General features: G+C 38.4%; 1 protein-coding gene across 1 annotated transcript in view; it reads right to left on the bottom strand.

The window, feature by feature from the left end:
* Positions 1 to 17,594, bottom strand: part of LOC140228572 (glutamine--fructose-6-phosphate aminotransferase [isomerizing] 2-like) — a 53,102-nt gene that overhangs the window by 21,274 nt on the left and 14,234 nt on the right. The window contains exons 4-6 of the mRNA XM_072308804.1: positions 8,299 to 8,424; positions 7,503 to 7,696; positions 6,612 to 6,773 (exon numbers count right to left, since the gene is read on the bottom strand). Coding sequence (XP_072164905.1) covers positions 6,612 to 6,773; positions 7,503 to 7,696; positions 8,299 to 8,424 — 482 coding nt within the window. The remainder of the gene's footprint in view (positions 1 to 6,611; positions 6,774 to 7,502; positions 7,697 to 8,298; positions 8,425 to 17,594) is intronic.

Raw genomic sequence — 17,594 nt, 5'->3', positions numbered from 1 at the left:
GAAAAGACCATCAGATACATTTACTATGATTTTTTTGAAAAATAAGGTAATTCTTCATGTTCGAATCCGTCGCGAGCAGCCCTTCGTACTATCTGTCCCAGTATGCATTGCGCGTGACATCACAGACTCACTTTCCTCAGCGGAGCACCGCAAGCGCAGCCCAGCTACGCATCGATCTCCCATTGCACTGCTGACTGCGGCGCGGTATCTGCATGCCTGCAGAGGTCTGCCTAGTTGGCGCTACCGCAAGAGTCCGTACACTGTTTTAGGAGTGCTGTTGCCAAATGCTGTAATCCTTTATTCAAATGATCTTCGGTATATATCTATATAAAATCCGTCAAAGATTAATGTAAAATAGTTGCAATGTTATAACATTTTCATTTTATTGATATATCATATGTATTGTAATACTGCCGTACTTATTAGTGTCCACCCCATCATCTACAATTCATTGGCTATTGTTGTCATCAGAGTGATCAGGCATACATTTACGTCTACTGCTGCCAAATGCTATCACAATCCGCGATCGTTTTTTTTTTTTCAACTTCTGAGTGTAAACAATTTGAAATCAGTCTGTCAATTTCAGAATTATTGCCTCTCTTGTTGTCCGAGACTGTTGAGTATGTCTGACGGTGGTAAATTATGACAGTATAACTTGAACCGCGGAAGAAACGCCAGCGCCAGCTTCATCATAGTACCGCCGCCGGTAACTGCGACCAGCAGCCCCATACACATAGCGTAATGGGACTGCGTACTGTAGCATTCAGGATCATGATCGGGTAGCATCGTGGATAAATATCAACTTAAAATCAAAATATTTCTTCAATTTGAAGACTTAACAGTAAAGTTAAAGTATTGACAACAGGCTTTGGGCAACATTTGGTTCTGCCAATAGTCCTTTTCTGTTCAAATTGATGACTTAATGTGACTCGGTCGAGAGGAACCTTGGAGAGCTACACTGACTTACTGACGGCCAGCGCAGGCGCACACACAAAGAGACATCTCTGTGCGCACACTATGCGTTGGCCGTCAATTCAGTGTAGCTCTCCCAGGTTCCTCTCGACCGAGTCATTAATTCGAACAGAAAGGGACTATTGGCAGAACCAAGCGTTGCCCGAAGCCTGTTGTCAATACTTCAACTTCACTGGTAAGTCTTCAAATTGAAGAAATTTTTCGATTTTAAGTTGATATTTATCCGCGATACTACCTTATCGTGATCCTGAATGCTACAGTGTGCGCAGCCCCATTACGCTATGCATATGGGACAGCTGGTTGCAGTTACGCCGCCGATGGGGAGTATGACGAGGCTGCATCGAGTAGTGTTTGTAAGTTTTGACGCAAACTTGTCAATTAAAATATTGGAGAGCCATCTTGCACACCTTTCCCGCTCATTTTCTGAGTTCGGAATGGCAAAAAACTCTTCTTCTGGCCATCGCCCGGTTTATTAGAACACTCAAACGCTCACAAATCGGCATTTTCGAAGTGAAGCAATAGATCATGCCGCGTGCATCCGCTGCGTGCCCGGAACCACGCGGAACGCTACCACTTGCTCGGCCCGTGTCGCCGTTGCTCAAGCAGGGCTCCCCGAGCCAGCTGACGCTCCAAACAAAAAGCAATGTGATGCTAATACGTCACGCCGTCACGTGATCTTTCTCGCCGGCGTACAGAAATTGAACAGTTACGATTCAAAATTAGTGATGCTAAAAAAATCGATCGTGACGAGTTGGGAGGGTATTTTTCAATGAAACTTGTAGTCATTATGGTCCTTGATTTATGTAGATTATGGTGAAATTTATTCAAAATCGTCCGGACTTCTCCTTTAAAGGGACTGTACAGTACTGGTTGAGGTGGGGATTCATGTTTTGAACATTCCTAAGTGAGATAATGAGACACCTCTTATGAAATATGAAAGAGCATGTAATATTAAGAAGGATTCAACATTTATTTGATGAAAATTGGTTTTCAAATGGCTGAGATATCCAAAAAAGTGATGATAATAAAAGGCGACAGGCCACGCTTTTTATTAGGATCTCTTTGTTACACCTTGTTTTTGAATATCTCAGCCATTTCCAAACCTATTTTCATCAAATAAACTTTTGATACCCCTTAGAATTGCATGCTCTTTGACATCTCATAGAGTGGTTTCTGAATATCTCGCAAAACTTTAAAAGCTAAATCCTCACCTCAACCAGAACTGTACACACCCTTTAAGAAAAAAAAATCCTCATTGCTCTGCTCACAAAATATCACTTGTTGTTTTCTGTTATATGTTTAAGAGGTGCGTCATTCTCATCTGAATATTTGTGTCTAGTTTTGATCTAGATTTTTCTCGATTCAAGCCTTTGCACATTTACATTCATTCAATCCTGTTCCTACTCTGGATTACTGAATTCTCAATAAGTTTTTAAAAAAATAATTCTATGGAATTAGTCTACCATAAATACACACACAGATACACTCTGCTGCAACTAACATGCACTGTGCTACAAGTAAACTTGCTTTCTGGCAAAACCATGCCTGTAAAAATGGGTCATTATATTTCTCTCTCTCTCTTACACACACACACACACACAACAAGCCCAGTCAGAAATGCAATGACCAAACAACAGAGCTTGATGTGCAGAATCACAGTTGACCTTTGCTACCTGTCGAAAGCACACACAAATTCCACTCCACCCATTCCATTGTCTGCGTACGTTCAAGTTAGCAATGGTTATTGAATATATCAATATGTTAGATGTACTATATTCAACGCATATATGGAAGTGCCATTTGATACAATGACTGACTAGGAACATATAAAGTGAAACTTTAATCTGTGTGCAACTTGACTTTTATGAGTACATACAGTGAAAAAAAAAAAACAGAATAGCAATACCTTCACAGGAATCTGACAAAAACGGAAAGAAATACAGCTTTCACTCTTTTTAATTCCATCATCAGTTCACTTTGAACAAAGAGGGGATCTAAACTTGAATATGAATCAAAGTTAACTGAACAGTTGATAATGTGATAGTGGATTATAAAAGGTATACTGCAAATTTTTGGGAGAATTGATGAAGCAGCTCCGACATCCCGCTTTTGCAAACTTTTCAAATGGTTCGGACCGCATGGCTGGTGTGGCACTTCCTCTCTTTATCTGGTTGGCCTTATTCCGCAGAATGGGGTGAATGTACTTCCAGGGGTTACCAAGAGCATTTGAATGTGATTGCACTCTGAACTACTCTGTTTGTATCTGTAAGATTAAGAGCTCACAAGACTTGCCCTGTATCAAAAAGTGAGATGATCTCTAGACCACTTTTGTGACCACAAAATTAGAATACTATGTGCTGGTGAGGAGGAACCAGTTTAAGAACTACGCAATGACATGTTGACTTGTGCTGATTCATAATACGATGATCGACACTTATGTGGCCAAAAGAACATCTAAATATGTGCCATATAGTTTATCAGGATATCTCAACTTCTTTCCTTAAGATTACTTAGATATGCCCACAAAAACAAACAAAAAACAAACAAACAAACAAACTTTCAAGCAGAGATTCTGCTCATGACATTATTAGTCAATCATTGCATGAGTACTAATATGAACAACAAAAGATAATGGAATGTACCTTCCCCTAGACTGAGTATAACTTGTCTTTTGATAATCACACTGGTACTTTAGAAATGATTGTCAATGTCACTGGCCGAATATTGGTTTGGTAGCCTTTTTGTGTGTGTGTCTGTGATTGTATTTGAGTAATCTGAAGAAAAATAGTAGAAAAATAATTATAAGACATATGACACACATTTAGATATCTATTTGGCCACTAAGTGATGTTGAGGGTATCATGAATCAACACAAGTCAACATGCATGTGCATTACATAGTCCCTTTAACAATGCATTATTCCCCTGAGAGGGCCACACACGGCAACGGGAACGCTTCCAAAAAGATTTGTTTGCGCCTTGTCTGGGTTGGCACTAAATGCTCCAGGAATGATAAAATATCACCATAGCAACTGCCTGGAGAGCCATAGTCAAAGGGATAGTCTGCCTTTAGAAACCAGCAGAGAAATCTGATAACATTGATAAACAAGTCTGAATATGATAAAATTTGTGGAAAACGGTGAAAAAAAAATCCTATCCCAAAACAAAAACAAAAAAGGACGAAAGAAAACAAGTGGCTTGAAGGTGCTGGTTAGTGTGTGAGAGGGAACAAAAATTTAAAGACAAGATGAGGTTATTCCGGGAAGTGAAACAAATTTAGTAATGAAGTACTGAAGTATGTACAACACACATCTCCCAGTGGTACTTCCAAAGAAGGAAAAAAAAAAAAGAAATGTAAGAGGAAATCACTTTTAAAAATAAGTTTTCCCCACTAATATGACCTCTGTATTTTTTCAGTCCTTGTAAGCCCAGTACATTCCATTCCAGTGACATAATGGTCAAAGTAGAGCTAATCTATTCCTGTAATATCCAATTGATTCCCTTGTCAAGTCAGTTTGATTGGCTTGCATCCAACTTGTGTATCTTAACATAGCCTTATAGTTACATGTGTAGAATACTGTATAAGCTATTATTTTCATGAGGATTTAATTTGCACGAATTTCGCGAATCACAGTTGTCTACATGCGCTTTCTTAATAGAGCACTAGCGTAAAGGTCAGCGTCGATTTGCGAAAACAACCTCTCACAAAAATGTCTATGACCTCATCATTCGCGAAAATATCTGTACTCAAAAATAACAGCGTAAACAGTATATAATAGCAGCTTTTTCAAGTGGCAAAAAAGTGTCAACATGATAATCAATGCTTGCTTGGTAAACAAAGCTTCACTGTTATCTTGGGTCAAGTGTGAATTCAATCCAGGAATAGAAATCTTTTTGCCACTAACAAATTGACCATACCATCCCATACCCTACTCTAGCAATTATTTAAGACTTCAGGATCAACAGATTCGAAACTGATATGTAATTCCACTACCAACTTTTTTTTTTTTTTTTTTGGGGGGGGGGGGAGGGGGGCAAAGAGCAAATCTGAATTGATTTAATCTAGAATAAAATGAACCAGGACTAGACTTACAAGGACTGAAAAAAATTGACAATCTGAACTGATTTAATCTGGAATAAAATGACTACAGCGTGTAGACTTACAAGGAATGAAAAAAATTGACAAGCTGCTCTTTGTAACGTCTATACCACTTTGAGATGTGGCCAAGCACGGGTTATGTGAAGCAGCACATTGCGTACAGTGCGTGGGACGCGTTACCATGGTCTTACCTGACACAGAGGCACAATTGCCTGCAAAATATACAAACAGATTTGAAGAGACATCCATGAGTGTCACATCACAGAGGAGAGCAACTGCTATATTCGCACCAGGTGACAGAGACTATCATATATATCATGTACATCCTTTGTTCTTTCACAGCTCAACTTTCTCTTCTTTCCTTCTTTTTTTTTTTTTTTTTTTAACCATCCCTGGGGATTATGGAAGTCTAGATTACTAGCAATGAGTTTGCATCCCTGAAGAACTTTGATAAAACACCTCCAAAAGATAACTCACTGCCAATCTTTTTTTTTCTGATTTAAAGTGCACTAATTTTTTAGAATCATATGTACGAATTTCCAAGCATTCTTTGGGATATTTTGACACACTAAAGAATCTGTGTACTGCAATGTACCTCATTGTTACAAGAAGCAAACGCAGATGGATTACATGTGTATAGAGATAGACAGATAATTAAATACACAGATAGATGGATAGATAGATAGATAGATAGAAACACAGATAGATAGATAGATAGATAGATGGATAGATAGATAGATAGATACATACATACATACATATACATGAATGTAGATAGATACATACACAGATAGATATGTAGATAGATACACGTGTAGATACATCTAAAGACAGCTAGAGTGATTGATAGATAGATAGATAGACAGACAGCCAGACAGATAGATAGATAGATACAGTGTAGATATACAGACAGACAAACAGACAGACAGAAGGGGAAGAGAGAGGGAAAGAGATGGGGAGAGAGAGAAAAAAAGAAGTCTTGCAATGCAAAGTTCTATGCCTGCTGTTGGCGGAATGTATAAAATTTCTCATTTTCTCTTCTGTCCACAAAGGACAAAAAGTGTCATCCATCATTGCAAAGGCTTTCATGAGGACTTTGTTTTGACAACTCAAACCCTCATATTGACACTATAGCCAACATTTGTACGGATCAAACTTGTGAATTGCCATTTGTCCTATTCAGACAACAATAAATAGAAACGTTACAGTGAATAACCATGGATATCACGGCATATGATAATCATACTGATGATTACAATACCAATGATAATAGTGATGATATTGAGAGCAATGATAATATACTATTGATACTGCCAACATGGAAGAACATGACAGCATGAACAACAACACCTGCAACAACACAATCACCAATAATTACAGTAATGGGTAAAACATATAAAATGACTACTGAAACAAGCTATTCCTGATTTATGCAGAGACACATCAACCACAAATCTGTGTCATCCACCAACATTCACCCTTTCCTCCCATCCCCCACCCCCGTAAATACTTTTGAGGCCACCTTAATACACAAACTCAGCAGCACGCAACCTACCTCTGTTATCCTTGTAGAGGATGGGCACGTAGTTACTGGCCAGCTTCGTCTTCGTCTTGATGCCGATGAGGAGGGGGCTGCCGCGCCGCGTCGCCACGCACTCGCCGGGGAAGCGCCAGCTCTTGAATGCCAGGGCAAATGCTCCTTCCTGCCCGAGAGTGAAAAAAAAATCTGCAAAGCCTTCCCACCAAGTGATGTATGTTTGAGAGTGCACCACATTTCACAAAGTCAACAGTTTCTGCCTGATCAAGGTGCTTTAAAAGTAGAAACTGTGTGCGCACAGGCAACTATCAAATCTCATGCCAGCAGGATCACGCATGCTTTTGACAAAACCTCAGCAACAATTGTAGTTGCCACATGAACTGCATAAAACAACTGGCAACACTGCAAATCACTGAATCAGCTCAAAAATATTTTGGCCTCAGCAGTCTAGCTGTTAGCTTCTCATCATCCGGACTCTATTTTTCATGTTTTTCATAATTCCATACTATACTGATATTCTACACATCATATGCTTGCAAACATGACACATTACAGTAACTATATTGATATGTCACAATGTACAGAGAATGTATGAATCTCACTCACAATCCCCACTCAACTTTTGTTAAAAAAAAAGAAAAAAAAAAAGATCATCTGGAACTGACGCCATAACTCTGAATAAAGCACAGATGGCTCTCTCTCAAAAAAAAATTATATATATAAATAAATAAAAAACAACTGCATATTTGTGCTCATTGATCTCATTATCAAATATTGATGTTAACTGTACAGTGATTATCATTGTCACTAAGTTTTACACAAGGCAAAACGTTCAGCCAAAAGGCAGACAAGATTTTGTTGTTGTTGTTGTTGTACGGATTATACTATTCCTCACCAGCTGTTGGATAACAGATTCCACCAGCTCCCTGAAGGTGATGTTCTCATCATCACGGTTGTCGTAGAGATACTTGATGAGCTTGGCGATGACCTCCGTGTCGGTGTCGGACTCGAAGACCATGTCCTTGCTCTCCAGGAATTTCTTGATGTCCTTGTAGTTGGTGATGATGCCATTGTGAATCACAACAAACTCTGCAGAAAGGGTTACAAGGGGTTTGTTCCACAGTCATGGCAACTGAACACCATAGTCATGTTTTCAGAGAACATGACCCATTAACTTTGTAACAGTTACTCTTAGTAATGACCCCCCCCCCCCCACTTCATGTAAAGGGTCTCTATGACAGACAACGGTAGCATATATGTGGCATTCAGCAATTAAGATCAACTGTGTATAATGAATACACACTAACAATAGTATTTCATACAAGTCTTTGTGACAGTAGTTGAATTCTGCCTGGTGCATAAAAAAGCAAAAGACATCTTATGGAGGAAGATGTATGCTACAAAGGACCAAAAAGAGGGTACCAAGATTTTTTTGCTGGAGAAATTGTAAGAGGTAAATTCATACCAGTCTGAAAGATGCATCAATGAACAGAAATGACATTTATAAATGATAAAACTGATCCAGACTCTTCAGTTCTGACTTTACACGTACACATGAGAGCACAACTAAAGCACTATACACATCTTTAAATGTGTAGGTCAGCAAACTTTACTTGACCACATGGATCAGTGACATATGCCATGGACAAGTCCATCTGACCGCAAGCACACAGGATTGTCTCCTGACTCACCGTTGTTCTCGTCCGAGCGCTGAGGATGGCTGTTGACAGCGTTGGGCACGCCATGGGTAGCCCAGCGGGTGTGTGCGATGCCACAGTGGGTTTCATACTCCACGTCAAAGTCCAGGTCCTCTTGAGCTGTGACGAAGATGAGATTCACATGTCTTATGTAAGTTTAGAGAAAGGTTGGTCTTTCCTTGACATCACCTCTGATTTGATCTGATTACATTTGATTCTGTTTTATGTGGCCACTGAGGAAGCATTGAATGCTTATAAGCAACAACCACGGACTGATGTCTTTGATGCAAAGAGGATAAATTGTCTTGCCCTGGGCACAACAGCTGCAGCTAAAGGGACTCGAACCAGGGACATCATGATTCATACAATGTAAAGCCCGCCACACACTATACGACTTTTGGTCTTTGGATCTGAAACAAATCAGAATAACCTCAGAATAAACACGCTTGTTTATTTCAGATACAAAGTCAGTAGTGTGACCCAGAGTTGTAAACTGTAAAAGTGGATATTTTCGCGCGACTAATTTTTCGCGCTTGGCCAGACGAAAAGAGTTTTGCGTGTTTTTAATTCCGCGGAATCAAGACAGCAACCACTGGAACATACGGCATGCAAAAATATTCGCGTGCTTTTATTTTCGCGCTTGTTTCTGGTTGCGCGAAAATCGCGAAAATTTCCACTTTTACAGTAGTGTGCTTTTGCCTTTAAGTAATCTGTGCGTCTTATCCCCTGAGCTACAACAGCTCCTCTAACAGACTAGAGTCTGACTGGAAAATCCTTGAGATATTAAAGTCTATAGTTGCTTCAGTCAATATAACTTGACCAGTGCCAGTCAATATTACAAAATAATGCATGGGGCTAGCAGGCATTGATAGTAACTCTACACTATACAAAGTGTTAGACAGGGAAAGTGGTTTATGCATTTCTCAAGCTGTCACATGCAGGAAATTTCAACGACATGCGAACAAGAGTTCATTCATTGTCCGATTGATGATGGGTTTTATACTGTTCATACACTGTACACCTAGCAAACCTGAAACTACACTTCCACTTTTACGTGAATAAATTTGACACAGTATTATTCCTTTGCATTTTTGTGTTTGCTTATTTTTTTTTTTTTTAAACTTTGGGATGCCAGCAAAAGAGGTGCATCTGAACGGGTAAGAAAATTTTCCATATGAAACACCACTAAAAATATTCATAAGGGATGTTTTGTTCTCCCTTACCAAAGAAAGGGGAACTGTAGTTGCAGAAAACTGAACTACAATGTATACCAAGAGTGAGAAAAAAAGTGTTGCATATTTTAGATGGCTTATTCATGTAATGCCTTGGATTAGGGACTCTCATTCATGTTTACTTTGATACTACTTTGTGCTGTTTTAACTTCTTTCTGTTTTTGGGTTGATTGCACAGTTCTAGTGAAAAGATTGTCTCTGCATCTTGATTTTTTCCTTTGTTCCAATTTCCCCTAATACGTATGCCACATTTTTGCTTAGAATACAGGTAAATATTCACGGGTGACAGCAGAAGGTAATAATGATGAATGGATGAAACATCAATCAGGCTTTGCATGACTTATCTCTTGTGGGCTTGCATTGTGGATACATTTATAGCATTTAAGCACTATTTTTTGTTTGTTCCTTTATAGTGAATACTAAGGTAAGATTAAAGGTATTGTTTACCATTGGGAGCAGTGATTTAAAAAATGTCTGAGTTATCACATTTGATGCATATATATATATATATATATATACAGTCAACCTCGCGTAAGTCGACATAATCGGGACTGAGCAAATCACGTCGACTTACGCGTAAGTCGACATTTTGTCGACTTATAAATGAAAACTAATTTCCCCGGTACATATCAAGATTTGGATCACGATGCGGATCGCTACCCAAATCTTACTCCTTTTGCCGCCAAGACATGCCTACTGACAATATCATCAGCAACAATAATGTTTTAGTTCATGCATAAATCTCGCGCGGGTTAGTAACGACAACGCACAATTCCCAAGTCTCTAGAGAGATTTTGTGAGAGCGGGATCGGAAACCTAGACCGGTTTCTAGACACTTTACATTTTAAACTTGATTGGAAATATCAAACGCAAATTCCCCAAAATTGCATTAAACTTTGCGATTTAAATTCAAGTGCGTTGCTGCGAAGACATGCGTGTGATTTCGAATGATTCTGTCGGGATAATTTTTCAGTGCCGACTGAGTTGAAATATGTGTGATTTTCCTTCCCTAAGTCGCCGTATTTGTTCTGTTTAAATTTGTATTGCCATACTCTGAAAATGAATTGTTCTCGCGCTCCGATTCGCAACATTACCGCTCTGTACAACGCGGGCCCGTCTGAAATAAAAAGAAGAAAAGTTTGATTGAAAACGACATCTTTCGGACTTCTATGACCTTCGTAAAAACAAACCTCTTTCCATTGTCGGACTAATTTAACTTTGGACTGAGATTTAAACTTTCGGCATAGCGAACTTTAACAATAATTCGTTGTCATTTTTTCATTGACATTTTGTGAAGCAGCATGCGTTTCGGCAGTTTGAAATGTGTGAATGTTGCGATGTCTTTCCCCTGCAAGTGCAGACTAAGTTCGGTCACGGCGAAAGTTCCGTTACGAAATAAAAAGATAATGCGAGCCTTTTCAACCATAACGCACTTCCGTAAATTTTTATGCGTTTAAACGCAGTTTCTAGTTTCGGACAAAAATCGCAAGTCTTTTCTGCAACGCTCTTGCTCTTTAAATACAGCGTTGCTTGTGATTTGACGGACTTGCATTTGATTTTTGAGTTGCGTTTAAACGCAATTGAGTTTAAATTTCATACAATTAATTTCTAGTTTCGTATGACTATCAAACGCAAGTCTTTTCAGCGTTCCGTGTGATTTGATGGACTTACATTTGATTTTCAGAATTGCGTTTAATTTTCAATTTTGCTTACGAAATGAAAAATAATGTAAGTCTTTTAAACAATAACACACTTCCGCAGATGTTTAGAGATGCGTTTAAACGCAGTTTCTTCTAGTTTCGTACAAAAACCGCAAGTCTTCTCTGCAACGCCCTTGCGTTTAAGTACAGCGTTACGTGTGATTTGATGGACTTGCATTTTGATTTTTAGAGTTGCGTTTCAACGCAATTGAGTTTAAAAAAGTTTCCTACAATTTTCTAGTTTCGTATGATTATCAAACGCAAGTCTTTTCAGCATTCCGTGTGATTTGAGGCACTTGTATTTGATTTTTAGAGTTGCGTTTAACGCAGTTGAGTTTAAGTTTCCTACAATTTTCTAGTTTCGTATGATTATCAAACGCAAGTCTTTTCAGCGTTCCGTGTGATTTGATGGACTTGCATTTGATTTTCAGAGTTGCGTTTGATATCTTATTTTGCTTACGAAATAAAGAATAATGCAAGTCTTTTAAACAATAACACAACTCCTTTAGATGTTTAGAGATGCGTTTAAACGCAGTTTCTTATAGTTCCGTACAAAAACCGCAAGTCTTCTCTGCACCGCTCTTGCGTTTAAATACAGCGTTTCGTATGATTTGATGGACTTGCATTTGATTTCTACAGTTGCGTTTAAACGCAATTGAGTTAAAAAAAAGTTCCCTACAATTTTATAGTTTCGTATGATTATCAAACGCACGTCTTTCAGCTTTCCGTGTGATTTGATGGACTTGCATTGGATTTTCAGACTTGCGTTTAATTTCTAATTTTGCTTACGAAATAAAAAAGTAATGCAAGTCTTTTCAACAATAACGCACTTCCGTAGATGTATTTTTTAAATGCAGTTCCTAGTTTCGTACAAAACCGCAAGTCTTCTCTGCAACGCTCTTGCGTTTAAATACATCGTTGCGTGTGATTTGATGGACTTGCATTTGATTTTTAGAGTTGCGTTTAAACGCAATTGAGTTTCAGGTTCGTACAATTATTTTCTAGTTTCATCAGACGCAAGTCTTTTCAGCAACGCACTTGTGTTTAAATGCAAAAGTTGCGTGTGATTTGATACACCTGTATTTGATTTTTTTTTTTGAGTTGCATTATTAGTTGCATTGTAATAAATTTTCTAGAAAGGGCCCAGGTTTTAATACCGCTTCGGAATAATTAACGTCAGAATATTGGGATTTACAAAAACATTTCATGTTCGGATAATGAATACCTACTGGGACATAGTTAAGTGTACAAAATGTTTGCGTTTTGAGAAAAACGAGAGGGAGAAAAGGGGTAAAGTGAACTGCCTTGGGTACTACATGTAATACTCCAGTGTAAATGAGTGTATGCCCTTTCTATTCTGGCATACAAGACAATGGACGCATGGCGCGAACGCTACCGCGCCGTACACTATAGCGAATTACCGAGTAGAAATGCTGCGAATCGGAGCGGGAAAACAATTCTTTTTCAGAGAATGGCAATAAGATTTTGAGCGAAAAATTATGTCGACTTAGACGAGGGAATTAACACGTATTTCAGCTCAGCTGGCACTGAAAAATCAGGTCGACTTAAGCGATTTGTCGACTTATAAATGTCGACTAAGACAAGGAAATTTTCAAGGAATAACAAAGGCAAAAATCGGGACTTTTTTATTGTGTCGACTTAAGAGAGTTGTCGACTTATGCGATGTCGACTTAGGCGAGGTCTACTGTATATATATAAGTCATTTGTATCACAAAAACATCCTACCATATAAAAATTTTGCAATAAAGTCTAAAATATTGTAGATATCTCTATTTTTCTCAATAAACCATAACTGTAGTTGGTTTATTCTAGAAACAATCTATCATAACTATTGTTCATGTTTTGTATATTTAATAATACTTAACAATGATTAAAAAGCTGGGTTTATGTTTCATCTGCAAATGGAAAATAATGATTTTAAGGTCTGGTGAAGTTGTTCTTTCTGTATTTGTTTGTTTGCCTGTGTGTGTGTGTGTGTGTGTGTGCGTGTGTGTGTGTGTCGCTGGTGGGGGGAGGGGGTATTTTTGTTCTTTGTTACCATATAAAAATTTTGCAATAAAGTCTAAAATATAACTAGATATCTCTATTTTTCTCAATAAACCATAACTGTAGTTGGTTTATTCTAGAAACAACCTTATCATAACTATTGTTCATGTTTTGTATATCTAATAATACTTAACAATGATTACAATGATTAAAAAGCTGGGTTTATGTTTCATCTGCAAATGGAAAATAATGATTTTAAGGTCTGGTGAAGTTGTTCTTTCTGTATTTGTTTGTTTGCCTGTGTGTGTGTGTGTGTGTGTGTGTGTGTGTGTGTCGCTGGTGGGGGGAGGGGGTATTTATGTTCTTTGTTTTGTTTTGTTTTTGCAAAGGTTTGAGTCTAATGACTTCATTTAAAAGGAGTCACCAATCCTACCAGAATAGCTGATCTTCATTTGATACAGATGGGGAAAGGGGAATTCAACCAAATGAACAATAATCACCACAGAGTTGCCATGGACAGCCAATTCATCAAATCAAAAAGAGCACTATTAAAGTTCACCAGTGTACATGCTGCAGAGTATAATGAACAACTAATATGTCAGCAAGTACAGAATTGTTATCTTTATTTTTCATTCTTCATTTTGACTGATCAATTCTGTGATCATAAAATGTCAATAAAATTTGGATGATGTTGAAATTAAAAACTAAAAAAACACTTTTTGTCATGTGTACTAAAAGCATTCATGGATGAATCCTGAATAGTGGAAACAGAACAATCAGATCTGTTTATTTGGATTAGTTATAGATTTGAAAGAAACTCCATAAACTGGAAAAAAAAAAGGTGTCAAGTACTTCATCCTGATTACCACTTGATGACCAAATATTTGATAGCAGTTGCCATGGCTACAGTTTTATTTGTAAACAGCACATATTATACCCCATGTGTAAATAGGTCGGGACTACAATTGGGACGGAAGGTTTTTTTTTATGGGTGCATACGTGGCAGCAGCTTTTCCTGTGCGATGATTTATGAAATGCACTGAATCCGGGTAGGCCTACGGCCTTGCCCACGCCTTCAAACATCAAGCCTCAGTCACTTTGACTCTGTGCTTCACACCTCTAATTAATCTGGCAAACTGCCCCCTTCTGGCCACATCACACTTCAGGCTAAAGAGCAACACAGTCAGTTGTTTACATGCTGAATATATGTTTGATTATTCACTTTTGTCTACAAGTACACAATTGAATCATGAGACTGTGTGCTCGCCTGTGACTGTTTGCAATGGTGGTGATTATAGGGAGGGGGTGGTTACAGGAGGGGGTGGGATGGGGAGAGAGCAAGGAGACAGGGGAAGGGGAAGGGGACCTCTACAGGATGACATTTTTCTGTATTTCTGTTTTTAAAGAGTTAATGGTACAAATCCCTGCAGCCACAACCAGATGGTTCTATTGACAGTTTGCAGTATATTGGTAGTAAAATCAGCACAACAAATATCACATGTTTTTTTTTTTTATAAATGACCTGCTCCCTGAATGCAAAGCCTTTACAAAATGCTCTTACATTTGTATGCACATATATTAATCCTGATTGGCTGATACTGTAGCTCTGTCATGCTCAATGTTTTCTCAGTCATCTTTCCATCGTATTCCATTGTTTCAATGTGTGTAAATGTGTGTAAATGTGTGTGTGTGTGTGTGTGTGTGTGTGTGTGTGTGTGTTCACCTTGACCAGTGACAAATCTTACCATCATAAGGTAACAAATATGATTTCAAATGTTTGTTCTGAAGACAGGGCTAAATTTTCTTAAGTGAATAGGTTGCTTAAACGTCAGTGGTCATAGTTTGAAAGACTGCCCACATACAGAGGAGGAAGTGTACACTTATCACTAGACAATGGGTTGAAAGAAAAATGGGCAACATGAAAACATGTGTGGCTGAATGAGTCAAGAGTAGATGTCTGTGCATAATATTGCTATATTACGTATGAATGCCCTAAGTTGCCTTTTTCTTTCTTTTTTTATTTTTTATTAATAGAGCACACTTCAAACAGCTACCATGCCCGAGTCTCTTTCATATTGTTCCTGTTGTTACTGTAGTTGTGAGTGGGAAGGCTGCATGCAACCTGTGAACTACAAAACATGCTGACATAATTGGCAGTATAATGTACCATGCACAGAACATACAATGTACTTTAAATTTCATATTGATCCCCATAACCTCAATATTGTTATGACAAATTATTACACATTCCAAAGTTTCGTGGAAACGGTGCAGTCATCACACTTTTCCTGAGCTTTAATCACAGTTTCATGCACTGTACATATGAGGTACATGGCAGATGCATACACTGTATATAATTTATACCACTTGCGAAATACAGATTGCACATTACCTAGGAATAGGGTTATGTAATATCTGTAGCAAGTGAATACAGTTCTGCATGATTTGTGTTTTTCCACGAATTCAGAGTCAAGTTGCAAGAAGAACTTGGTCCCAGGGGATTTCAGGATATTATTACAAAGATATAAAAGAATATTAACAAAAAATGGAGGCATAGAAATAAATCATGGAAAAACAACACCTGGACTGGAGGGAAATAGACACAGAACTGTTCCAATGAGAACTGTTGCTTACAACAATTTGTTCTTGCACATGCAGCAAAACATAAGAGTACATAATCATGACAATGCAAATCCATTTTCTTAAAATTATGTCAAATCATGGACAACAAAAACGTGTTCAAACAGTGAGTAATGGTGTGAAAAGGGAATAAACATTTCATCATCTCTGCGATAAATGCTCAGATTCTGGGGTGGAAGGATGAAAATTAAAGATAATATAAAGTTTTGGTATTACCTCAAAAGTTTCCCTGAATTTCCTTGTCTTAGTTTGTGTTTCAGGTTAAAGTACCTTTCATATAACTAACACTGTGAGACTTATTCGCCCCAAAGTGCTCTCATGTCTTAGTAATCATGCAATAATGGTTTCGTACCAGAGCCGCCGCCGTACGGCGGCGAGGTAGTACACGTATTGTACGAAACCATTATTGCATGATAACTGCGACCAGCAGCGTGCAGCCCCATACGCATACTGAGTAGCTAACTGCGACCAGCAGCCCCATACTCATAGCTAAATGGGGCTTCGCATTGTAGCTTACAGGATCAGGACAGATTTAGTATCGGGGGTAAATATCAACTTAAAATCCAAAAATTTCTTCAATTTGAAGACTTACCAGTTAAGTTGAAGTATTGAAACAGGCTTCGGGCAACGTTTGGTTCTGCCAATAGTCCCTTTCTGTTTGAATTGATGACTGAATGTGACTCGGTCGAGAGGACCTTGGGAGAGCTACACTGAATTGACGGCCAGCGCATGCGCACACAAACATCTTATCCGTTCGTGGATTTGAAATTTGTTCGCATGTGATGTGTGCGTATGCGCTGGCCGTAGTAATCAGTGTATGTAGCTCTCCCAAGGTCCTCTCGACAGAGTCACATTCAGTCATCAATTCGAACAGAAAGGGACTATTGGCAGAACCAAACGTTGCCCGAAGCCTGTTTTCAAGACTTCAACTTAATTGGTAAGTCTTCAAATTGAAGAATTCTTTGGATTTTAAGTTGATATTTACCCGCGATACTCAATCTGTCATGATCCTGAATGCTACAATGCGAAGCCCCATTACGCTATGCATATGGGGCTGCTGGTCGCAGTTAATTGCATGATTACTAAGAAATGAGAGCACTTTGGGGCGAGTAAGTTCCACAGTGTTAGTTATATGAAAGGTACTTTAACCTGAAACACGGAAATTCAGGGAAACTTTTGAGGTACCAAAACTTTTTATTGGCTTTAAATTTACGGAATATTACATTCACACTGTACATCCGTAGATCAAGGAACTGTAGCCCTTACAAGGAAGTATTATGACCACATACAGTGTACTATTTAGTACAAGTATGGCATAATGTATGGGTCACTATTCGATTCCACAGAAGTTGGTATTCCCTCTGAAATGCATGATTACAGATCATTTTTCAAGTACATGTATGGTTGGAGTCACTTTTACTGGGTTAAAAACTGAGTGTTACGAGAAAACAAAACGATAAAAAGAAGAGAAAAATCTCCCATATCGACTAACCGATCTTGCTCTACGATCATCAGGCAAACACACTCATCCAGGAAGGACAAGTCATAGCATGCAGTTTAATTACAATTCATCGCATCAAAATGCATAGAGCACATGCTATTATCTAGTATACCTTGTACTTGCGATGTGAACCATACAGTAGGTACATGTAGGCAATAAAACCATGCATCTTTAAAGATAGGATGTACGCCCCAATTTGTTGGCATCAAG

Source organism: Diadema setosum, chromosome 5 (genome assembly GCF_964275005.1).
Source record: "Diadema setosum chromosome 5, eeDiaSeto1, whole genome shotgun sequence".
Classification (NCBI taxonomy): domain Eukaryota; kingdom Metazoa; phylum Echinodermata; class Echinoidea; order Diadematoida; family Diadematidae; genus Diadema; species Diadema setosum.
The sequence above is the reverse complement of the archived record's forward strand: the minus strand, read 5'-3'. Positions and strand labels throughout refer to the sequence as shown.